Source organism: Microcaecilia unicolor, chromosome 1 (genome assembly GCF_901765095.1).
Source record: "Microcaecilia unicolor chromosome 1, aMicUni1.1, whole genome shotgun sequence".
NCBI classification, from domain to species: Eukaryota; Metazoa; Chordata; class Amphibia; order Gymnophiona; family Siphonopidae; genus Microcaecilia; species Microcaecilia unicolor.
Window position 1 is genome coordinate 510,660,229 of NC_044031.1, and position 25,257 is coordinate 510,685,485.

Consider the following 25,257-nt stretch of genomic DNA (forward strand, 5'->3'; position numbering starts at 1 on the left):
ACAGAATCCTCCCTTTTCTCTGTTGTGAAGAAGTACTTGAAATAAAATCATGTCCCCTTTCCCTTGGTGGAACAGATTGAAACACATTATTCTCTAAAAGGAATGTGCTCTTTGATTAGTATTTTTTGATGCCGAGAGTTTGACCAAAATATCAGTTTGCTACTGAGAGTATGTTAAATAGATACAGTTGGTCTCCATGATGGAGAATCTTCAGAATATAACTGTTGGCCCTTTTAACCTTCTATCAGTAACACAGAACTATAACCTCTCTCCTACAGAAGGTTTGTCAGGTATGGATACTGGAATCCGCAATATATTCTCGCTGAGGAAGTAAAAAATCCATCTCAATCTTTGGCTGAGGAGCAAGCCGGGCCTTTTAGACTTTTTCTCTCAATCAAGAGCAAAATCCCTGCTCTACTTGTCTAGAGGAGGGAGAAGGATACTTAAACCTTTAAGTGTGCGTGTGTGGGGGGGGTTGTTTTTTTTTTTGTCCCTCACTCTTATTTCTCCTAGAAAAACAGTAGGCTGAGGAGTCAGAGATGATCCAGGGCAAGCACGTGGGTGTTTCGCAGTGTTCTTTTATAAAAGAAGCTGTCTCCTTGATCTCATCTCCAAAAAGATTTTCTCCTTGGCCATGGCACATTCCTTGGCCATGGCACATCAGCAAGTGCTTTCTGGACTATAACAGAGGACACAGAAAGGGGCGGGGGGGGGGTCTCCCACATTTTTATCTTTATATCCTTTAGGACTTTAGGAATGAGTATGATCATGACTTTCTTTGGATGGGGAAGATAATGAGAAATTGAAACACATCCAGTAATTCTACCCTGGGTTCCTCCTTACAAACTTAGTGAAGAGAAGGTACTCTGGGGGAGACTTTTTTTCCTGTGGAGGTGATAGATCTGAGGTGAAAACCAATAGAGCCCTCTATTCCAGAAAAAAGGCTAACATTCAGAATGCCAGCACTGCTCTGAAACAGACCCAAAGAAGTACTCTAAAACATTAGAGGTTGCGGCACGCCAGATGTCAAAGCCTCAGTGAGTGCAATCTTTGACTGTGGCCATCTAGACTCTGAAGTATGCCGTTGCCTCAGGGAACCTTCTTTTCTGGATACTTTTGAGATGGATAAAGGGATAGCTAACACTGACTCCAAGGCCCTAGCATCAATAAATCACCACAAGGCAGTACACAGATCTCACTGATCAGCTGAATGATTCTATGCACTGACATCAAAGCCAAGATATCACATCAAGCAAGGTAATAAGATAGCCTCTCATCAATCCTCTTATCCATCTCCTCTTCGAAGACTGTTAATGTCAATTTCAAAGGGGGTGCAGTATGAGAAGACATCCAAAGTGCATCAGTGGCTTGGCCCCAGGGCTTTGGAGGCTGGTGCACCCCCTCTGTTACCAAGAAAGATGATTCACCCTCCATCTAGGGGGCACCTCAAGAATACAGAGGATGTCAGTATCTTCACATTCTCGACACCTTGCATCATCATCATACAATGTTGACACTTCCGTTTCTTGAGTTGGTATCATTCAACACCCCTTCCTGGTGAACTCTATTGACAATCAATAGTGGGGAAGATCACCAACTCATTGTTGTCTACATATTCCCAGCAACCCTTGTAGACCCTGGACTCCTTGGGACTGATGTCACCGACTATGAATCAGATTTAAAAGTGCTTAAGAGCTATGAAAGGCAAACAGTATGGTAAACAAACTAGCTCTCAATCTCAAGTTTTGGTTAAAATAAACAGACCATGCCTTAGCAGATAAAGATATTTTCAAACTTATCCATGAGATGATTCACTAACACTATTGGACAGATACAGAACAAAACTGTGATTAAGTATTAAAGAACTCTACAACAGACCTGTAAACAATCCAGAGATGTACTAACAATCCTGGGGCATCTGGATTGACATGCCAGTTCAAATGGTAAGAAGTACTTGTCTGCTTCAATAAAGCTGGTCTTTGATTTTACTGGTGGAAGAGTGCTAGACCCAGGCTTGCCATCTTCATGAGGGAGGCTGAATAGAAAAAAAAGAATTCTGATTAGGACATGTAGCTTCTGTATTCTCTTCTCACATTTTACTCACAGAATGTCTCTTCATGTTCAACTGTGAAGCGCTGCGTATGTCTGGTGGCGCTATAGAAATGATAAGTAGTAGTAGTAATATATTTTTAAGTTGTTCAGTTTTCTAAACTTTAACAATGTAAAGGAGATCTTTACAACAATGCATATTAGCAAAAATATATTAACCCAAAATTCAGGACTAGCATAATGAGAATACAAATGGCAACAAGAACTGAATCATTATCTTTGTACCCTTCAGATGCAAGATCTTCAGTGACAACCTGATCATTTGAGAAACAGATCACAAATACATATTCAATTTTACATTCTTGTAGATAAACTACACAGAACCACATATCAGAACTCAAACATTTCAAGTAGGTAATAAAAACAGCTGCTACATTAATCAGATATTTACTAAAGCACTTTATCCCACCAGGTGTGTGGGTGAGCTCAGTGCTCCCCAGTTCAATCATTATTGGCTGATCCACAGCTTTTAAGCTGACATTTCTGTAGCTTTTATGCACCTCTTAAATGTGGCTGTCAGAAGACAGACAAGGACTTTCTGGACTATTTTCTGGCTATGTATTGGGGACTTGGGCATCACTTAAAAAAATTAATTGATTAGAGAGGTGAAGAAGTACTTCTCTGCAATAAATGTTCAAATGTTGGAATTCCACAACTAAGATGTGTCCAGCAAATGATGTATAATTTGCCAGCAAAAAAAAAATCTCCTATATGGTCCACGTTTCATCCTCATAGGCTCCCTCAGTGAGAGAATAACTCAACATATTAATACTGCAAAGAATTTTCTATAATAATTAAGTTTTAATTAGTCAAAGTTAAATATAAAAAAATTTTCATTTCAAACTAATAACTCTTCAAAATATACATTTTAAAATTATTTTGTTGGGATAGTTACTTTAGACGGAACTCCACTTCACCACCAGAGCCCTAACCCCTGGAGAACGCCAACATTCATGACATCATCCAGGGAATGAATTATAATGGTTCCAATGACCCAAATGGTATGTATATCAACCAGTCAAAACTGTTAACTATATATCTGAAAAATAAAAAAAATAAAATAATATCTATAAAAATATCTATAAAGAGCCAGACAAATTAGAAAATCAGGAAATAAACAACAGAAGACATGCCATTCAATTTCATTATTCAGAATGAATGGAACAACAGTGTTCCACCTATAAATCCAATGCTGCTATCTCTTATGTATTTTCTCCCAGTGGCAAAGAAATAGTATCAACAAGTACAAAACAAAGATCTGATAAAATGTAACATGAAGTTTTCCAATGTGGAATAAGAGGTACATCTATTACTAAGATTTTCCACAATTCTACCTTTCATTTTGTCTGTCCAATATATACCAATGCACAGGAGCAAATATCAAGCATATAATTTGAAAGTCCACTGCTTATCAAAGTTCGTATTAGATATTGCCACGAGGATGAACTACCTGATATTTCTCTACAGCATAATCACTATATATACAGTGGCCATACTGTTCAGATGTAGATACTGCTACACACAAGTATGATTTTGTCAATATATCTTTCAAACTGCATCCATAGTGGAACACTACTCTAGATAGACTCTCAAACACCAGGTGTACTTGTAATGCATGCCAGTACTTTTTAATTATCTGCTAGATGTCATGTGCACAAAAGAAACACAGTAAAATAAAAACACATGAATCAGATCACTTAGTTTTTGTTTTATGACGAGGTCATATTTGACAAAAAAATGCTCATTTATAAGCTTTCTTAATGAGTGATGAAGAATAACATCTTTCTCAGAACTTTTGTTTCATAACTGCTTGACCTTTAAATTCTTGATGCACAGTACACAAGTGACAATATCTCAAAAACTGCCCATTCAGAATATTATCCCAGAAACTCCTAGGGTGGAAACTCTTTTGCACTGCAGTAATATATTACCCTTTGTGGGTCTTCCATGTAAAGATGTTAAGATACCTTGATGATTCTGAGATATGTATAAATCCAAAATATAATAGATTGTGAATACACATTGTAGATTGTATGTCACTGTCACATTCATTCAACTAATCAAAAAATTCCCACAATTCTTCTGAGCCAATCAAATTAGGATTGCCCATCTATATATCACTTTCATGCATATACGTATTGATTATATCTGGAAAAAATAAGTGACGCCTCTCAAAGTCTGTATGTAAGGGGGTGAAGGAAAAAGGGTCATAATGCTGCCCATGATGGTATCTTTAATTTGTAAATAGTATATATCTTTAAAAAAATGTGTTAAAAATCTAATAGTTGACATAGAAAACACACATGATCACAATGCTTTCTTCTGTCAACACCTTCCCAGCCACCTGTACAACATGCAATTGAGGTATATTTGTATGTAAAGCTAAGAAAAAAAACCAAGCCTGGATCATGTATAAAGGAATGCTCTTAAATACTTCACCAGAGCACCGTCCAGCCATAAGGTTCCAGGACTATAGCCAACATCTAAATCCTGAGTTATTTGGAAATAAAAGCCCATGTGGAGGAAAGCAGAAACAATCCCAACAAGAACTCTCCCAATCCCCTCATCCCCCCCAGAAAGTCCAGTTGAGACCACTGGAAGAGGAAATTGACCTGTGATTTGGTGTACATGGGCCTACTCTGTGGGTACTGGGTTTTGTTTTGTTTTTTGTCCATCCCTCAAGGATAAGGGCCGCTGCAAAACAGTCTGTATAAACTCTACAGACCTGCCACAATAATAATGGCAAGTGCAACCTGGGAACAAAGGATACTCTCCAGAGAATAATAACCGCAAGGGGTTGGAGAGACTCAGAAATACTCAGGGGCCCTTTCACTAAGCCATGTAAGCATCTACATGCGCCCAATGCGTGCCAAAATGGAGTTACCACCTGGTTACCACGTGGCTCTTGCGGTAATTTCATTTTTGGCGAGCATCCAATATGCGTGGCTAAAAAAATCATTTTTATTTTCGATACGTGCCAAGTGGCATTTGATGCGCGTAGGTTATTACCACCCGGTTACCGCGTGAGACTTTACCGCTAAGTCAATGGCAGGTGGTAAGGTCGCAGACCCAAAAAAAATGCAGCAATTTTGATTTTGCCACACATCCATTTTCAGCAAAAATTTTAAAAGGCCTTTTTTTACAGATGCCCTGAAAAATGGATCAGTGCATGCCCAAAACCCGCACCTACACACTACCACAAGCTATTTTTCAGCGCACCTTAGTAAAAGGACCCATCAATGAGGAATCCTGCACCTAGTGCTTCCAAGGATTGCTCCAACAATTAATAATCTCTTGAGACTCCAAAACCATTCCAGAGTAGCCACTAATTCTGGGGAGCTTTACCCACACTCGGAACTGGGTATACTGGGCCTGTTACAACACTGGTACACAGTCAAGACTCTCCCCTACCTCCCCCAAAATGGGAGCATCTAATAACCCAACATGGCATCCGGAGAAAGCCTGCCAAGGCAAACAGTTTACTTGATGTGCTGCACAGAGGCTTCTGGCTGTGAGTCAAGAGTTACTTGAGCAGAATAGGTAGATATTTTATTCCAAGTTTGCTGTTTTGGTCTAAATGCTTTTCAAACCTGGTGCTCCAACCAGGCAACAAGCAGTTCAACATCCAAATGTCCGAAGAAGTGGCTGAAGAGATGAGGCCTCGCCATATAGAAAACGTATTTTGGCAGTCTTACCTGAAACCTCAGTGCTGACCAATGTAGCCTCAAGAAATAAAAACTGGCATGCTACTTACTTACTGTGAGCCAATAAACCTACTTCTTTGTCTCCAAAACATCATATGAAGAAAGACCATGGGGCCTCAAACTATCATCTCTGCTCCATTCTCAAAGTTGTCTTTTCTGTTTCTAGGAGCATAAAACCTGTTAAGAGGTAACCCTCCTGCTCAGCTAGTGCCCATCTCTGTAATTGCTTCAGGACTTTCTTCATTAAACAGTCCATAAAGGAGTGGAAGAGTAGCCCAGTGGTTAATGCAACAGACTTTGATCCTGGGGAACTGGATTCGATTCTCACTGCAGCTCCTTGTGACTCTGGGCAAGTCATCTAACCGTCCATTGCTCCAGGTACAAATAATATGTAAACCGCTTTGAATGTAGTTGCAAAAACCACAGAAAGGCGGTAAATCAATTCCCAATCCCATTAGCTGCATAGTGTGTCATCACCATCTGCTGGAAACAGAGAAATACCAAGGATCTGTTGCTGCACGGAGACGTTATAGGGCTAAGTATTCAGAATTTTTTTCTTTGTCTATCTCCATCCACGGGTCAATGGACACAACCCACAGATTCTATACTGGTCTGGTGAGGATACTAAGGAAACACAATTTTATAGGGCAATTTTCAACTCATGGAATCTATCCTGCTAACTCTTACTAGATTATTTTGAAAATGACCTCAACAACTTTTATGTTCTTCAAGTAAAAAATGTAAATCTTCTAATAAAAAAAGTATTGCACATATCAGATCCGAACATTTCTAATATTTCCATTTTTAAAAAAACCCATAATTTTATATTCCATGCTTTAAAAATTTAGAGAAATGTTACACATTTGGTTCTGAAGGAGATGAATATGCAGTGTATGGCTTGCCTCAAGCATATAATGAATGCTAAAAACTTCTCCCCATGGAAACTGCTAATCCACTTTCACAGAGCTGACAGGGTACAAATTCAAAACGTACCTTGTGTGTTAGAGAAAAAAAAGAATACAGCACCTACCTTTGCTTTTCGGTTTCAGCTTTTATTTCCTCTGAAAAAGAAAAAGAATGTTTTACCATATTAACCAGAGGGAACAGTACATAAATCAGCAGCTTTTCAAATAAGTCTGCATTAACAAGTTGTGAGTACTGATATGTCCACCACCACTTAATGAATAAACATATATCATAGTATTTCAAAATGTTATTTAACAGAGAAAATAAAACCTTCCATAAGCTTAGCAAGTTTTTAACAATATTCTTTCTAAAAGAGGAAGCAGAACATTCCCAGAAAGTATATATACTAAAACAGGTGCAACTGAGAGATTAACATCCTAAATTCACTAACCAGATTTCCTTGAGTCAAGAACAATATTATGATTGGTTTACAATGGAGAATAGCTTTGACTACAAAAGAAACACTAACTAGAAACAGAAGCAAATGCTGGACAGAGAGGGCCAAGAAACAAGTTTATTCATCTCTGTAGGTAATACAGAATGGACTATGTGAAAATATCCTTGCAACTGTTCATAAAAATAACACTAAACTGCTTCTTCTCAACCAGATCACCATTTTCTAACTCAAATCCCCCTTAAATTGGTCACCATTTTCACAACTTTCCTAATACGTCTTCAAATTTAGACAATATTCCAGATTACTTTTTACCAATGACTTGTACAAAGGCTCTCTGACAGCACATTTCCTTATGCACCCTGTCATTTCCCCAGCACTTGACAACGACTTGCTAACGTGAAATCATCATATCATAATCCTTAGAACTCTTTCCTGTTTAATGTGCATCAGTATGTCACTTCTTGCCCCTGTACTGCTTTCTTGGATTTCACTATTCCAGATATAAGACTATACACTTTTTTCCATTCAGATCTTGCCAACTCTTGATCATAACTTTTCTTAGCTAACTCCTTATTTTCTACTCTCTCTGGCATGTCCTCTCTGTTAATAAAGAGATGAATCAATTGTCCAGCTTTGTCAGCCTGATGCTGATAGAGGCACATCAGTACCTTACACTGGGTCTCCTATAAGACTATTTTTTCTGCCAACAATGTGATGTCCTTTACTCTAGCCTCCATAAACATTCGTGAAATATCAATATTCAAGCTAAAGCCTGAAAATCATATGGAGCTTTCAACTGTAGAAGGATAGAATAACAGACACAGTGGTCCTGCTCTTGGCCTCTTGCAGGTGCTTAGTCATATTATCCAAAGAACATGAAAAAGGATCTGTAAAAGTTAGAAGAATGGTCTTAATGTTTGGTAATTAAAATTCAATGCAAAGAAGTGCAGAGTGAAACACTTAGGGAGTAGAAATCCAGGGGAGACGTATGTGTTGGGTGGTGAGAGGTTGATATGCACAGACCGGGAGAGAGACCTTGGGGTGACAGTATCTGAGGACCTGAAGGAGACAAAACAGTGCAACAAAGCGGTGGCTATAACCAGAAGGATGATAGGCTGTATACAGAGAGGTGTAATCAGCAGAAGAAAGAAGATGCTGATGCCCCTGTACAAGTCGTTGGTGAAGCCTCACCTGGAGTATTGTGTTCAGTTTTGGAGGCCACATCTTGAAAAGATGTAAGAAGACTTGAAGCGGTCCTGAGGAAGGTGACAAAAATGAGAGCTTTGACGGAAACTCCAGTATTTTGGAATGTAAGGACAGTGCCGGGCAGACTTTACACTCTGTGTCCCGCAAATGGCAAGAAGTATTCGGCTAGGTTTTGACTGCAACTCCAGTATTTTATTTTATTTTTTTGTATTTATATCCCACAATTTTCCAAAGTGGATTGGTTCAATGTGGCTTACAAATTTACAGTGAAAACATTTATTTGGTTAGCTTCAAAAAGGTAAAATTATGTCTTACCTGATAATTTTCTTTCCTTTAACGCAGCAGATGAATCCAGGAACTAGTGGGTTAAGTCCGCCTACCAGCAGGTGGAGATAGAGATAAACAAACTAAAGGCAGTGATGCCAGATGGCCAGCTCCTTCCTCAGTTAGTATGTCATTCGTAAGCATTTGCCAAGGCCAAAAATATGAAACCAATAACAACCAGAAACCATCTTCACTATGAAAAAACAGAGAACCAAATAAGAACTTCGAAAAACTGCAACTTGATCCAGAAATCGGAATCCTTTCCGTGTTCCCATATCTGTCTGAACTCTGCAAAAGAGAACCTGGAAGGAAAAAATAACCACACTGCGCGGAAAATGAAAAAAACGTCGGCTGAACTAGGGAGGGATCCTTGATTCATCAGCTGCGTTAAAAGGAAAGAAAATTATCAGGTAAGACATAATTTTACCTTCCTTGTCACTTGCAGCAGATGAATCCAGGAACTAGTGGGATGTACCAAAGCATTCCTTAAGTAGGGTGGGAAGCTGACGCTCCCCGCGCCAACACTCCTGCCCCAAAACTCACATCCTCCTGAGCAGACTCGTCTAGCCTGTAATGCTTCGCAAAAGTATGACAGGACGCCCAAGTAGCCATCCGACAAATCTCTTCCAGAGATAAGGCCAACGCCTCCACCCAAGAAGCCGCCTGTGCCCGAGTAGAATGCGCCTTCAGGGCCACTGGAGACACCTGCCCTTGTAGCAGATACATCGCTCCAATGGCTTCTCTAATCCAGCGAGCAATGGAAGCCTTAGACGCTTCTCAACAAGAGCACAAAGAGATGATCTGAGCATCGAAACTCGTTAGAGATCTGCAAGTACCGAAACAAGGATCTCCGCACATCCAGGAAATGTAGCGAGGCAAACTCTCCCGGATAATCCTCTCTTCGAAAAGACGGAAGATAAACCGCCTGATTGACATGGAAAGCCAAAACCACTTTAGGTAGAAACAACGGCACCGTCCGGATCGACACCCCCCCCCCCCCCCCCCCCCCTTCAGAAAACTGCAAAAAAGGAACTCTGGAAGATAAAGCCTGAATTTCAGAAATCCTCCTAGCCGAAGCAATGGTCACCAAAAACACTTGTCTTAAGTGTTAGATCCTTCTCAGAAACCTTATTCAACAGCTCAAATGGTGGGGCCTGAAGGGCTCGTAGTACCACATTCAACTGCCACGCCGGGCCCGGCTGCCGAAGAGGAGGCCGAAGCTGAAGAGCCCCACGTAGGAAACGGACATCAGAGTGAGCTGCTAAAGAGGAACCGTCCAGTTTGCCCCTAAAACAAGCTAGTGCGGCCACCTGCACTCGAAGGGAATTATATGTCAATCCCTTTTGAAGACCATCCTGAATGAACTTCAGAAGAACCGGAGAAGGGCGGATGTGGTTCCCTTGCACAAGAGTGGAAGTAAGGAGGAGGTAGGGAATTACAGACCTGTCAGTCTGACCTTGGTGGTGAGTAAGCTAATGGAAACGCTTCTAAGAGGAGAATTGACATTTCTTGAACTACATGGAATGCGGGACCTGAGGCAGCATAGCTTCACTAGTGGCAGGTCGTGTCAGACGAACCCGACTGTCTTCTTCGACTGGGTGACCAAACAGTTGGATGTGGGAGGGGCACTTGATGTGATGTACTTGGATTTCAGCAAAGCCTTTGACACGGTTCCGCACAGGCGACTGATAAATAAATTGAGTGCCCTCAGTGTGGGACCTAGAGTAACGGATTGGGTAAAAAATTGGTTGAATGGTAGGAGACAGAGGGTGGTGGTACATGGTGCTTGCTCTGAAGAAAAGGAGGTAGTCAGTGGAGTACCGCAGGGATTGGTCCTAGGGCCGGCTCTTTTTAACGTCTTTGTGAGCGATATTGTGGAAGAGCTATCTGGTAAAGTTTGTCTCTTTGCGGATGATACTAAACTCTGCAACAGGGTGGACACCCTGGAGGGTGTGAATGACATGAGGAAGGACCTAGCGAAGCTAGAGGAATGGACCGATATTTGGCAACTAAGATTTAATCCCAAAAGATGGGTCACGTGATGACGCTGAGCTGAGCGGACGCCTCAGACACTGGCTCCGATCTGATAGCATAAAAATCAGGTAAATAGCCTGCGATCCCTCCCCCCCCCCCGTAGTGATTCCCAGACAGGGCAAATAGACTTTGGAACATGAGAGGAGGGTGAAAAGCGACTCGGGAGCTCTCAATACCCGGAAAAAAAAGGGTATGCCCGCAAAGACTCCACAGGGGAGGAAGAGTCCTTGTGCTGAACAGACCAAGATGGCAGCGGTTCCCGAAACGCCGATGGTAGGGCCGATGCCATCAGAGCTGGTAAGGGACCTGGCGCAACAAATCTCGGCGATGCTGGAAGAAAAACTATCCAAACTGCAGACGTCCGTAGATCAAATCCGCAAAGTGTCAGAGCGTCAAAGTGCCCGTCTGCAGCAGGTGGAGGATCGGGTATCGCAGTGTGAAGACGCGGCTGTGGGCACGGGTGGCAGAATAGCAGCACTTGAGCGAAAGTGTGAGCAGCTGCAGCAGAAAGCGGACGATCTGGAAAACTGCAGTAGACGCAATAATCTTCCGATCATGGGTATCCCTGAATCTGTTAAAGCACCTGACCTTCGGAAATTCGTGGAACAGTGGCGCCACACAAAGCTGGGCCTAGATTTTGGTGGGAAAAACCTTACAAGTGGAGAGAGTGCACAGATTGGGAGCGGCGAGAACAACTGAGAGCAGGCTGAGGCAGGTGCTGGCGAAATTGTTAAATTATATGGACAAGGAATCCATTTTGCAGGCATATCGAGGCAAGCCAGGCCTAGAATACGAAGGAGAGAAAATCATGCTTTTCCAGGACTACTCGGCCATAGTCTCCGACCAACGGAAGTTAATGGGGTGCCATTGTAAAAGACTGTATGAGAAGGGAGTCCGGTTTGCTTTGTTATACCCGGCGAAGGTCCGGGTGCTGCATGAGAACAAGACTCTGTATTTCAGTGAATCGGCAGCATTGGAAGCTTTTGTGGCTAACTTGAAGTAAGACAGGAGCTGCAGGGTGACATGGGCCTTCATGGTAATGTACACTGAGAAAGACTGTATGGAACTGAGATGTTCTGCATGGTGTGTTTATGGACAGGGTGGCGGCTGGCATGGGAGGCCTTGACCCTGGTTGTGGGACGGTGCGCTTCACAGCCGCAGATGGGGGCGCACTGTCGTATAATCGGAGGGCATTAGTAGCGGGCGTGGTGGCCCTGCGGATTCTGGAGGCTTTTAACCTTGAACTGCTGCATACACGCCCTACACGTTAAGAGAACTGGAAAGTTAAGGGAGCTCCCCATTGGGCGCTCTCTGTTTCAATGTGTTCATGACATACTCAGTTAAAGATTGACATGTTTTTCTACTTGTTAGGAATGAAACCTATTGGGGAGTCATGGGGGGGGGGGAGGGATACAGAGGGGGAAAAGGAGTCCGGGGGAGTTGGTGGTGTGTAAGAGGGGTACAAGTGTTGAGAACTGGAATGAAAAAAGGGGCACGTGTGGTATAAGGATGATGATTCCATGGGAGGGATGTAAGGAAGGGCGAGGGGTGGTCTGGTCAGGGAAAGGAAGGGATGGAGAGGGGGGGCAAGGGTCTTTTTGGCTACTCATTTGGTCAGCACGGGAGCAGACGCAGAGGTCTTGGGGTAAGAAGAAAGAGAGGCAAGGGGCAGCGCAGTGTGTGGGAATGGAGGAGTGGGAGACTGTTCTGGGGGCTCAGCAGGGAGGCACCCAGATAGTAAAAGTGATTTATGAACAAGTAGCTTGGTTGTGTACAGGGTTACATGGCTAATTTAAAGACAGTGACACTGAATGTTGATGGAGTGCATTCCCCAATAAAACGAACCAAAATATTACAGGCACTTAAGAGGCAGAAGGTTGACGTAGCCATGATACAGAAAACCCATTTGAACAGGTTGGAACATATTAAGTTAAAGAGGGATTGGGTAGGAGACGTTTTCTTTGCATCTTATAATGGGAGGCAGCGAGGGGTAGCTATACTGTTCAGGAAAACAGTAGCATTCGACCTACACAGACTGTATCAAGACTCAGAAGGTAGATTCCTTATAGTGGCAGGAGAGTTACAAGGCATAAAGGTGGGGCTGTGTAGCGTTTACGCACCCAACGTCTATTCCCACAAATTCTTTACTCTGCTGGCAGCTAAATTAGTAACGTTCGATCACTATCTGCTGATAATATGGGGGGGGGGGGGGGGGGGACTTTAACATTACAAGTGATCCTTCAATAGATTGCAAACCCCCACAGAGGGCGGGAACAGACCATGAAGATAGGGGAGTAAATCTGCTGATGAAGGAGTTAGACCTAGTGGATATGTAGCGCCACCAACACTTGGATGAGGCTGATTTTACCTTTTTCTCTCATCCCCATGGGGTTCACTCTCATCTTGACTATCTGTTAGTATCCCACTTGGTGAGCCTGAAAACATTTCGAACGGAGATTGGGGAGCCAGATGTATCTGACCACTCACCAGTGTGGATGGACTTGCAATGGGGGAGAGGGGAAGGCCAGGCCGCTGGCAGATGAACCCGGCGTTATATCAGAGCAGGGAGTTTCAAAATCTGAGGAACAGCTGGATGGATTATATAACGGATAATGAGGTGCCGGAGGTGAATCCGAGAATATTCTGGGAGGCCTCGAGTGCTGCGAGGGAAGATTATCTCTTATGTGGCCTCCCATATTAAGAAACATGGGGAACGAATAAAAGCCCTTACAATGAAACTGAGAGATGCCCGCCGAGCACTTACTGGGCTCTCTTCTGAGACCAATAGGAAGGCATACATGGAATGCAGGAAGGAGATGCAGGAGGTGCTGGAGGAGAAGGCACTTTATAATATTAGGTTATATAAATATAAACTTCATCGATGGGGTAACAAGACAGGCAAACAGCTGGCGTCCTTAGTGAAACAGAAGACAGTGAGGAAATTTATAAATAAAATAAGGGATAGGGACGGTAAGGTTAGTACTCAATTAAAGGATATCCAAAGAGAATTCGTTGGATGTTACTCGTCGCTATATAAAAAAGGGGATTTTTTGGAGGGAAAGTGTGCAGAATTCCTTAAAGGGGTAGGGTTGCCCATGGTATCGGAGGAACAGCACAGGGTGTTGAATGCACCAATACCCCAATACAGAGGAAGGAAGTGCAGCAAGTTATTAAGCGACTGAAGCTGGCTAAGGTCCCGGGCCCTGATGGGCTGAGGGTGGAATACTACAAAATCTTGCAGGATGTGATTGTGGCACCTTTTATAGTCATGTGTGAAGAGGTCAGGGAGGCGGGCACGATGGGATCAGTACTAAACCATGCACATACAGTGGTGGAAATAAGTATTTGATCCCTTGCTGATTTTGTAAGTTTGCCCACTGACAAAGACATGAGCAGCCCATAATTGAAGGGTAGGTTATTGGTAACAGTGAGAGATAGCACATCACAAATTAAATCCGGAAAATCACATTGTGGAAAGTATATGAATTTATTTGCATTCTGCAGAGGGAAATAAGTATTTGATCCCCCACCAACCAGTAAGAGATCTGGCCCCTACAGACCAGGTAGATGCTCCAAATCAACTCGTTACCTGCATGACAGACAGCTGTCGGCAATGGTCACCTGTATGAAAGACACCTGTCCACAGACTCAGTGAATCAGTCAGACTCTAACCTCTACAAAATGGCCAAGAGCAAGGAGCTGTCTAAGGATGTCAGGGACAAGATCATACACCTGCACAAGGCTGGAATGGGCTACAAAACCATCAGTAAGACGCTGGGCGAGAAGGAGACAACTGTTGGTGCCATAGTAAGAAAATGGAAGAAGTACAAAATGACTGTCAATCGACAAAGATCTGGGGCTCCACGCAAAATCTCACCTCGTGGGGTATCCTTGATCATGAGGAAGGTTAGAAATCAGCCTACAACTACAAGGGGGGAACTTGTCAATGATCTCAAGGCAGCTGGGACCACTGTCACCACGAAAACCATTGGTAACACATTACGACATAACGGATTGCAATCCTGCAGTGCCCGCAAGGTCCCCCTGCTCCGGAAGGCACATGTGACGGCCCGTCTGAAGTTTGCCAGTGAACACCTGGATGATGCCGAGAGTGATTGGGAGAAGGTGCTGTGGTCAGATGAGACAAAAATTGAGCTCTTTGGCATGAACTCAACTCGCCGTGTTTGGAGGAAGAGAAATGCTGCCTATGACCCAAAGAACACCGTCCCCACTGTCAAGCATGGAGGTGGAAATGTTATGTTTTGGGGGTGTTTCTCTGCTAAGGGCACAGGACTACTTCACCGCATCAATGGGAGAATGGATGGGGCCATGTACCGTACAATTCTGAGTGACAACCTCCTTCCCTCCGCCAGGGCCTTAAAAATGGGTCGTGGCTGGGTCTTCCAGCACGACAATGACCCAAAACATACAGCCAAGGCAACAAAGGAGTGGCTCAGGAAGAAGCACATTAGGGTCATGGAGTGGCCTAGCCAGTCACCAGACCTTAATCCCATTGAAAACTTATGGAGGGAGCTGAAGCTGCGAGTTGCCAAGCGACAGCCCAGAACTCTTAATGATTTAGAGATGATCTGCAAAGAGGAGTGGACCAAAATTCCTCCTGACATGTGTGCAAACCTCATCATCAACTACAGAAGACGTCTGACCGCTGTGCTTGCCAACAAGGGTTTTGCCACCAAGTATTAGGTCTTGTTTGCCAGAGGGATTAAATACTTATTTCCCTCTGCAGAATGCAAATAAATTCATATACTTTCCACAATGTGATTTTCCGGATTTAATTTGTGATGTGCTATCTCTCACTGTTACCAATAACCTACCCTTCAATTATGGGCTGCTCATGTCTTTGTCAGTGGGCAAACTTACAAAATCAGCAAGGGATCAAATACTTATTTCCACCACTGTATTGTGATGATTCCTAAGCCTGGGAAAGATAATGAATTAGTGAGCTTGTATAGGCCCATTTCACTGCTAATCCAAGATACAAAAATTCTGGCAGCAGTGCTGGCGGACAGACTGGGGCAGGTGGTTCCCGATCTGGTGCACCCTGATCAGGTGGGATTTGTCAAGGAGAGATTTGCGTCAGCTAACATATTGAAAGTGAGTCGGGTCTTGATAGAAGCGAATAGGAAGGTAGGGGATGCTATAGTGGCAATCTTGGATGCAGAAAAATCCTTCGACAAAGCGATGTGGCAGTGTTTTGGATCTTGGGGCGCTTCGGCATCCAAGGAGAATTTTGGGGATGGATTCCAGCGCTGTATTGTAACTCGACAGCTCAGATTATTGTCAATGATTCCCTGACTGAAGCGTTTTCTTTGGGAGGGGGGACCAGGCAGGGCTGCCCTTTGTCGCCGCTATTAATTATCCTTATGCTGGAACTCCTAGCGGCAAGAATACGACAAGAGTTAGCGCTGAAAGGGTTGAAAGTGGGGGGAGAAGAATATAAAATCAACTTATTTGCTGACGATATGCTGTTGTTGTTGGATAAGGCGACTCGCACACTACCGTTAGCAATGGCCATCATTCGTGCCTTTGGGGAATTCTCAGGTCTAAGTATAAATTTTGAAAAGTCAGAGGCATTGCCTGTCAGTGACCCGTGTCTTAGCAGAGCATCACCAGTTTTTTCATTACGATGGGCTACAGATGGTATCAAATATTTAGGGGTTTATATTAGCGCGAATCAGGCATGGGTATATAAAAGGAATATGGTAGATCGTTTAGATGAGGTAAAAAGGGTGTGTCAGAGGTGGAAGGATTTGCCATTGAATTTTATGGGAAGGATAGCCTTGGTTAAAATGGTGATTTTGCCTAAATTACTTTACCCATTACAAATGCTTCCGTTGTGGGTGAGGATCTTGGAAGAGCACATGTATAAAAGCGTTGTAGGTAGCTTTATTTGGCATGCTAAACGTTCAAGGATAGCTTTTGCTAAGTTGGTTCAGAATAGAGGGCAGGGTGGTCTTAGGCTCCCAGATCTGAGGCTGTATAACGTGGCGGCACTGATGCGATGGATTCATGAACTGATTTCGGGGAGGGGATTTTACACCCTTCTCAGCTTTTGGGAAAGTTGGTGTAGCCCGAACGACCCTTTCACTGTTTTAGAGTCCTGGGTAGTGCAAGGGGCAAAAAAGAAAGTGGAAAATCCATATGTGGCAGCTCTGCAGATGACCTGGAGATGGTGGAGAGGGCAGGGAGGAGTGAGTGGGAGGCTAGCCCACTCCTGCCCCTGGTAGGGAATATGGCTTTCCCTTCAGGGATGGGAGTGTCAGTATTCTGTGGTTGGAGGGTTAAAGGATGTAGATTCATAGGTCAATTTAGGAAAGAAGGGGAAGACGCCTTTCCAACGTTTGAAACGGTCAAAAACGAGCAGCAGATCCCTGGCTCCCAATTCATTGCATACTTGCAGGCAAGAGATTATATATTGAGTGTGGAACGCAGGAGTCGGACCATAGTACGATTTACACCACTAGACCACATTTTTATGCAGATAACCCCACTTTGTAATAGGCTGGCAGGATGGTGCCAAGTGATCAGGGAACGTTTGAAGGCGCCACATATGACACTATTGGCGGAAGTATGGAGTAGGGATGTGGTAGAAGAGGTGTCGGTGGAGCACTTGGGTGCAGTTTTTAGAAGTCTGGGCCTGCTTACCCCAAATGCGTTTTTATAAGATACACAATATAGAATCCTATACAGGGTACATATTACTAAAGCACGGGGAAAAGCTCTGGGGATGTGAGAGAATGACACGTGAAATAAGTGTGGGGGCGCCGTGGATACCTTCCTGCACTCCTTCATGGAATGCCCGTCCTTGCATACACTGTGGACTGGTGAGTTGGGAATTGTGGAGGATGTCTTGCAGCGTACAGTGGAGTGGCAGTATTCAATTACCTTAATGGGTTGCGGGAAGGCCCTTAAAGAGCAGGGGTTGGGGGCAGCACAATGCAAATTTGTTTTGCTGACAATGATTCTAATTAAGAAGTGTGCTGAAAATGTGGGTGGAAGCAGAGCCCCCATCCCTAGAAATGTGGAAGAACTGTATGGTTGAGATGGCCAACTGGGCACGTATGGCGCTTAAATTTTATGCTTCCCTGGGGGCTCGCCAATATCGAGATTTGTGGGGGAGAACGCTTGCCTTGCTTTCGTTGAAAGGCCTTGACTCTGACAAATAAGGACTGAGTGCTGTATGGACGGCAAGAGATAAGAGGGGAGGGGGAAAGGGGGAGGAGGGGTAGTCTGGGGGGAGGAAGAGGGAAGGAGGAGGGGGGAAGGGGGGAAACCCAATTAAAATAAGAGGAAAGTTATGGAAATCAGTATGCCATTAATGGAGATGTCATTATGTAATCAGTCTTTGAGTGGAGGTGTATTGTTATGTTATCACTCAATGTTTGTATCTGATTCCATGAGATAATAAAAATAGTTAAAAAAAAAAGATTTAATCCCAAAAAATGCAGGGTCATGCACTTGGGTCGCAAAAATCCGAGGGAACAGTACAGTGAGCGGGACTTGGGGGTGTTTGTGTCTGACGACCTTAAAGCTTTCAAACAGGTAGAAAAAGCGACGGCCAAAGCCAGAAGGATGCTTGGGTGCATAAAGAGGCATGACCAGCAGGAAAAAGGAGGCGATACGGAAAGATATAAACAGGATGGAGTCGATCCAGAGGGCGGCTACGAAATTAATAAGCGGTCTTGAATGCAAAGATTATAGAGACAGGCTTATATGCTGGAAGAGAGGAGGGAGAGAGGAGACATGATATAAACGTTTAAATATCTCAAGGGCATTTATGTACAGGAAGAGAACCTTTTTCAAATGAAGGACAGCTCTGGAATGAGGGGGCATACGACAAAGTTGAGAGGGAATAGGCTTAGGAGCAACCTGAGAAAAGTATTATTTCACAGAAAGGATGGTGGAGGTGTGGAATGACCTCCCGATGGAGGAGTCGAGGACTGTTCCAGAGTTTAAAAAGGCATGGGATAAGCATGTGGGATCGCTTAGGAACAGGAAAAATTAGGGGTTACAGAGGATGGGCAGACTGGATGGGTCATATGGCCCTTATCTGCCGTCATGTTTCTATGTTTCTAGCTGACAACATGCTTTGGGAAGGGCGACTTCCGGCTTTTGCAAGTGATTTGCAGAGGCACTGTAAGGAACTGATTTACTAACGCTTCTTAGCTCACAGACACAAAATAGGAAAAGAGCCTTAAGTAAGTCTTCCCCTCCCCCCCCCCCAGCCCAACATTAGAAGGATGGGAAAGAAAAAGCAAGAAAGGTCACCACTGTCAGCACCTAGGTTTTGGGGCTAGCTGCTAAATTAAGTGAAAATTTGTTGAAGACTACCCTAAGAAAACTGTTCAAAAACAAGATTAAAGTCTCTAGACTGTGAAAAAGAACATTCATATTCTAATAAGAAATTATACTCAGAGAAATACCAAAACAAATGACAGATTTCTTTTCTGCTTTAACACTCTGAAGCAATTTAATCTTTAAAAGAACCATCTAGAATCACGGTGTACAGTTTACAACATTCACAGTGAAATGAAAAGTTATCAAAAAGAAATGTATAACGCTCAGAAGACAGCTAAACTGTTTTTCCAACAGGCATGAAAAATGTATTATACTGTTCAAGAAAAATCTTTAGCCTGGCAATATATAATGGAAGAGAGAGGTTCAAAGTGAGAACTAGTATCTCATGCAAACAGAAAAATAAAAAACTAATAATATCAAAAAATAAAGTCAGAAAGGGTACAGTAAACAAAATATTATTAAAGATTATCTCTGGGTTGATGAAATGTTTGCTGTATTGATTGCCTTTTGCAGATCTTACATTTGTTTATTTACTTATTGGGATTCATTAATCACTTTTATGAAGAGATTCACCCAAGGCGGTGTACAGCTGCTACAGTTTAACATAAAACTTACAAAAGCGTAACAATAGTAAAATGTCCAAATATATTCATAAATATGATAAATAAGGTAAACCTGAAAACAGCAATTGAAGCCTAATAATAGGAATACTATGAAACAGTACCAAAAATATACACAATTAACAGTACTAAATTTAAATAAGATATAATACAATGTCAGCATAATACTAATAAAACACCTAATAAGCACACAATTAGAACATTCAAATAACATAGATATGATGTTAATGCTTTTCTACAATACAGTTTACCATGTAGCTGAGGGGCCAACTGCAGATATATAGATGGGGACAAGATGGGTGGTACAGAATCAGTTGGGATAAATGGATAGGTGGTTAAACTCAAGACAAGTTCTTGGACTATTAAACAAGATAAGGCACTGGTCTAAGTTAAGTGTGGGTAGCAAGCTAGTATAGGTGCAGAGTAGTGTATAGTCAGTCATCCTATGTATTAAAGGCTTGGGAGAAGAGCTAGGCTTTCACCTGCTTCCTGTACGTAGCCCCTCTGAGAGTAAATTCAGGGGGCTACTCCTGAGAAGACTCGCTAGCGGGTATCACATCGTACAATTTGTTTTGATGAAGGTACAAAAAGTGAGAGGACCATAAAAGTCTTAAAGGTGTGTAAAGAGCTAACTTATCTTTAAGTACTATGGACCATTTTGTCCAAGGACCTTGAAATTCAGAGTTTTAAATTTAGCCCTGTAAGATACTGGTAGCCAGTGTAGTTGTTGCAGGAAGGGTGTGATGTGGTCATGCCATTTGCAGCCTTCTATCAGTCGTGCTGCAGCATTCTGAATTACTTGAAGCTGATGCAAATTCTTTTTTCTTTGACCAGCGTGAAGGGACAGTAGTCTAGTCGTGATGTTATCACGGCATGGACCACTTGTCGTTTCAGTATATGAAGACAGATTTCATAGCTGCCACAGGTAAAAGAGACAATTTATAAAGGTTGTTTGCATTTGCAGAATAAGAGTGATGAGTCTAGCAGTATCTCAAGATTCCTGATCTGTGATTTTAGGAGGTGTTCATGCTTCCCAAAAGGTATATTGAAGTCAGGTATTTGTTCACTGATACTAAGTACCCAAAGAATCTCTGTTTTGCTTGGGTTCAGGCAGAGTTTGTTGTTTTTTTGCCCATTCCTGAGTTGCGGTTAGACAGGCAGTCAGTATACTCAAAGCTGTGGGTAGATGTTACTTGGATTTTGTTTCTGTTCACACTCTTCTTCATGCATTTGTTTTATCACCAATTGATTACTGTCTATCTATACGGTATATCAAGCTTGAATAAACAAAGATGTGGTTCAAAGGGTATGAATAGTTGCACATCACCAGCATAGATAAAGAATTGTGTCCATCAACAGAAGTAGCTCAGCCAGAGGCTTGAGGTAGGTATTCAATAAAATGGGAGACAGTATGGATCCCTGTAGCACCCCACAGTTCAGTGCCCACGGTAATGATGTTGCTGAACAGAACTGATTGTCTGTCTATGTAAATACTGTGCCATTGATACCTGTTTCTGCCAGCCTTGTAAGCATGGTATTATAATCCACAGTGTAGAAGACTACTGAAAAATCCAGCAACACTAGTATCGAGACAGATCCTCTGTCACAGTTTCTGTGCAGATCATCAAGAAGCGACACAAGAATTGTCTCTATTCTATACCCAGATCTGAAGCCAGATTGACATGGGTCTAGCCAATTATTTTTATTTAGCCAGTTGCTAAGTTGAATGCAGACTGTCTGTTTATAAGTTTTGCAAGGAAAGGAACGTTAGAGGCTGGTCTGTAGATTTAGAGCTTGTCCTGGTCAAGGGAGCCCTTTTTCAGCAAGAGGTACACCACAGCTCTTTTTAGTGTTGTTGCCAGCTGCCTTTCCACAAGAGAGGAATTAATTTTAGTGGTCCCTTCACTGAGAACTATGCTTGCTCGTTGTACTATCTTTGCTAGGCAGGGGTCAAGAAGGCAAGTTGTAGGCTGTAGACCTTTCAGGATTTTTTTCAAGAGCTTCCTCTGTGGCCTGGATGAATAAGTCCCAGATGGCTATGCATGGCGGGGAAGAGGGAGTGTTTTCCTCATTAGCTGGTGGGAGCTTTGACAGGACTGTCTGTTGGTTCTGATGAAGACCTTTAATTTTGTTTGTTTATTTATTTATTTTATTGGCAATGTATGTGGCAAAATCATTACTGGTTAGTTGTGACTGGGAAGGCTGGTTCTGTTGTGGGGTTTGCAGTAGGATGTTTACTATTTTAAATAGTTGTTCATTGTTAACTGCCTAGAATCATAGCAAGTGGGCAGGGAATAAAACAATGTAAATAAGTATCTACTGTACGTAGGATGCTAATTTAATATCCATAGAAACTGCCAGGAAATTTTACCAAGATGGTGGTTTAGAATTTGGTAGTGGACTTCAGGAGGCCCATATATACTAAACAATGAAATCTTATTCTAATGAATCTCCCAACGTCTTGGCATGCATAATGTAATACATTTCTTGCTTTCTGTTCAACCCACCTCTCTATTCAACTATTTAGCTTAGGTCTTTCTCGGTAGCTCAAGGCAATTACATTCAAGTACATTATAAACATTCAAGAGGAGGATCACCATCATCCCTGGATAAAAAGAACTAAATTCAAATAAGAATGTATGAATCTTGGTTGTCCACTTGCAGGCTTAATGTATCAATCTGCTTTTACTTGTTCCTTAACCTGGAAGCCATATGGTGTAGAGAATGACACGCAGATGGGGAACTGCGATAACAAAACAATTAATTTACCGCAGATGCAGGAGCAAACCTTTTTACTGTCCCACAGTAATCCCCCAAATAGACTGACAGCATTGTCCTATGCTGATTACGCTCTCAGAGCAATTGAGACTCTGTTCCATATCAAAGGTGCTACACTGTGACAGTACCACCTACAATTTTTTGATCAGGATTAGCTGGCCCCTGAGGCAGGTGCCAGTGCGCCGAAACACGGTCCGTGTCGGGTCTATCCGTCAATTAATAAACAAAAGACTTTGATCATCTCAATCCTGAAGGCCCAATGTTGCTTTTTTGTTTCTGTATTATTTTGTATGCTGTTTTACCCTCTCTTTTGTGTCTGTGTAAAAGCTGGTGTTAGACATGGCTGGGGCCCAGAGCAGAAATTTGGGAGAGGACTCCAATGCCCACTACCAGGCTATGCCTTCAGCTTCCAGCAGGCTTAGGGCTTTCTCTGGCCAAGGGGCAGTTGTCCTAGTTGCACTCTCCTACCATCATCCCTGGCATGCGTGATCTTTATATTTTACATGGTATAGGAGAAAATGCATCTTTTTCTACTTCTTTGGTGTGGCTTCTTGGGGTTTTGGTTTAACATATATTTATCATTTTTGGTCCACTATTATGTATTTGGCACTTGTGTTCTGTGTGTGACAGAGGTATTCTGTTAGTATGAATTTTCTATGTAGCATTCTGTAGTAATTTGGCTTGTTCAGTTTTCCCAAAAGTGGAGGGGATAATTGTGAGGGGGGAAGGGAGACAGAGGTTTGTTGCTTCTTGTTCTGTATTGTTTGTGATTTATAAAACTACAGTTGTACAGAATATTGTTTCTTTTTTTACTTTAATAAAATGATTTAAATATAAAACAATAACTGTTCGAGGCTTGTACAGATGGGATCAGACAGCGCTCATGGGGATGGGAGTGGGGGCAGCACTCGTGGGGACGGGGATAGGTTCAGAGCTCGCAGGGATGGGGACAAACATTGACCCCGTATCATTCTCTAATGGTGTAGCTAATGTATCCCTCCCAGCCTTCACTTTGTAGGGAAATGCCTCTAAGTGGTGGTGCTTCACAAAGAAAAACTAGATCCTACTGCTTTTACAATATAAAGATTGTGAAATAATTACAAACACTAGATACCTTTACAAACTAATGCCACCACAGCGTGCTTCACAGCAAGTATATACTTAAGGGAAACATTTGAAACATTTGTGAAGCCTCAAAAATTAGTGTAAAACACATCCACACAAATATGTTAGTCAAGTCAGCTACATCACAACTTCCAAAATATTCAAATAACAGAATGCTCAATTTTCTTACATAGTACAAGAATAAATTTCAGTTCCAGTCTGCATGAAACCTACATCTAATATTATTAACCTGTATTTATAAAATTATAACCTGACAGAACAAGAGTCCAGAATTTACAGCATTCTATATGCAAGATTAAGGCATCCATGCACATCATAATCTAGTATTGGGGCCAGAGAAGAGAATTAAAACACATTTTTCAGAAGACTGTGCTCATGTAGAGTTAGCTACACAAAAAGCAGACAAAGCAATAGGGCCGAATGGAATATATCCAAGGGTACTGAAGGAACGAACTTAGGGAAGTTTTAACAGCTCCACAGTCTTGACTTTTCAATGCCATTTGTTGAGAGCGGTCCTGGAGAAGTGAAGGACAAATGTGATCCCTCTCCACAAAAAAAGGGAGAAGGAAGGAGAAGGTTGGGAACTACAGGTGTTAAAATAGAGGATAGTATATTTTTTGGAAGTCAATGGATTACAGATCTCAGGCCATTATAAAGAATGTTACAACAGTCTAAATGAGTAATAACCAAGGAAAGCAATAGAACACATACAACAGCAAGAGGCAGGGAAGGCTTGACAGGTCTTCATCATAAAGAATACTGAACCAGACAAATGTCTCTATACATATGCTTTAGAAGAAAGGTGGGAGAAGGAAAATAAGATATTCCATGGAGGTATTTAAATGGGGGATATGACTGAGGTCTACAAAATCCTGAGTGGTGTAGAAAGGGTAAAAAAGAATTGGAAGAGGATACTAGGCTAGATAGACCACTGGTCTGATCCAGTATGGCTATTCTTATATTCTTAGAAGCTGGGCCTCTTTCAATTAAGAGGAAATGAGAGGGCACAGAATCAAGATAAAAGGAGAAAAAACTCAGGAGTAATCTAAGTAAATATTTCTTTATGAAAAGGTGGTAGATGTATGGAATGGCCTCCCAGTGGAGATAGTGAAGACAAGGACTGTACCTGAATTCAAGAAAGCATGGGGCAAGCACAGAACTGTGAGGGAGAGGAATGGATTGCTGAGCTTTGTAGTTGGTACAGACAGAACAGAGGAGTAGCCTAATGGTTAGAGCAGTGGGCTGGGAACTGGAAATGCTGAAGTATAAATCCTACAGTGGGTTCCTTGTGGCATTGGGCAAGTCACTTAACCCTCCATGCCTCGGCAATAGCAAACCACTCCTGCATCATGCCAAGAAATCCATGAATGGGGGGGGGGGGGGCTCACCATTGTCTCCAGAAGTCAAATCTGACTTGAATTAACATCTGGATCTGGTACACATAAACAAACTTTGCCTGAAAAACAAGTGGATACATACCTGACATCAAAATCCCTGTTGGGAAGTATGAACTCCCCCTCAAATTACAAGTCAGGAACTTTGGAATACAGTTAGTAACATAGTAACATAGTAGATGACGGCAGAAAAAGACCTGCACGGTCCCCAGTCTGCCCAACAAGATAACTCATATTTGCTGCTTTTTGTGTATACCCTACTTTGATTTGTACCTGTGCTC

General features: G+C 42.5%; 1 protein-coding gene across 2 annotated transcripts in view; it reads right to left on the reverse strand.

Annotated features, from left to right (window-relative positions):
- Positions 1 to 25,257, reverse strand: part of ARFGEF1 (ADP ribosylation factor guanine nucleotide exchange factor 1) — a 456,734-nt gene that overhangs the window by 427,078 nt on the left and 4,399 nt on the right. For both annotated transcript variants that reach the window (XM_030215298.1, XM_030215307.1), the window contains exons 2-3: positions 6,844 to 6,874; positions 1,879 to 2,035 (exon numbers count right to left, since the gene is read on the reverse strand). In XM_030215298.1, coding sequence (XP_030071158.1) covers positions 1,879 to 2,035; positions 6,844 to 6,874 — 188 coding nt within the window. The remainder of the gene's footprint in view (positions 1 to 1,878; positions 2,036 to 6,843; positions 6,875 to 25,257) is intronic.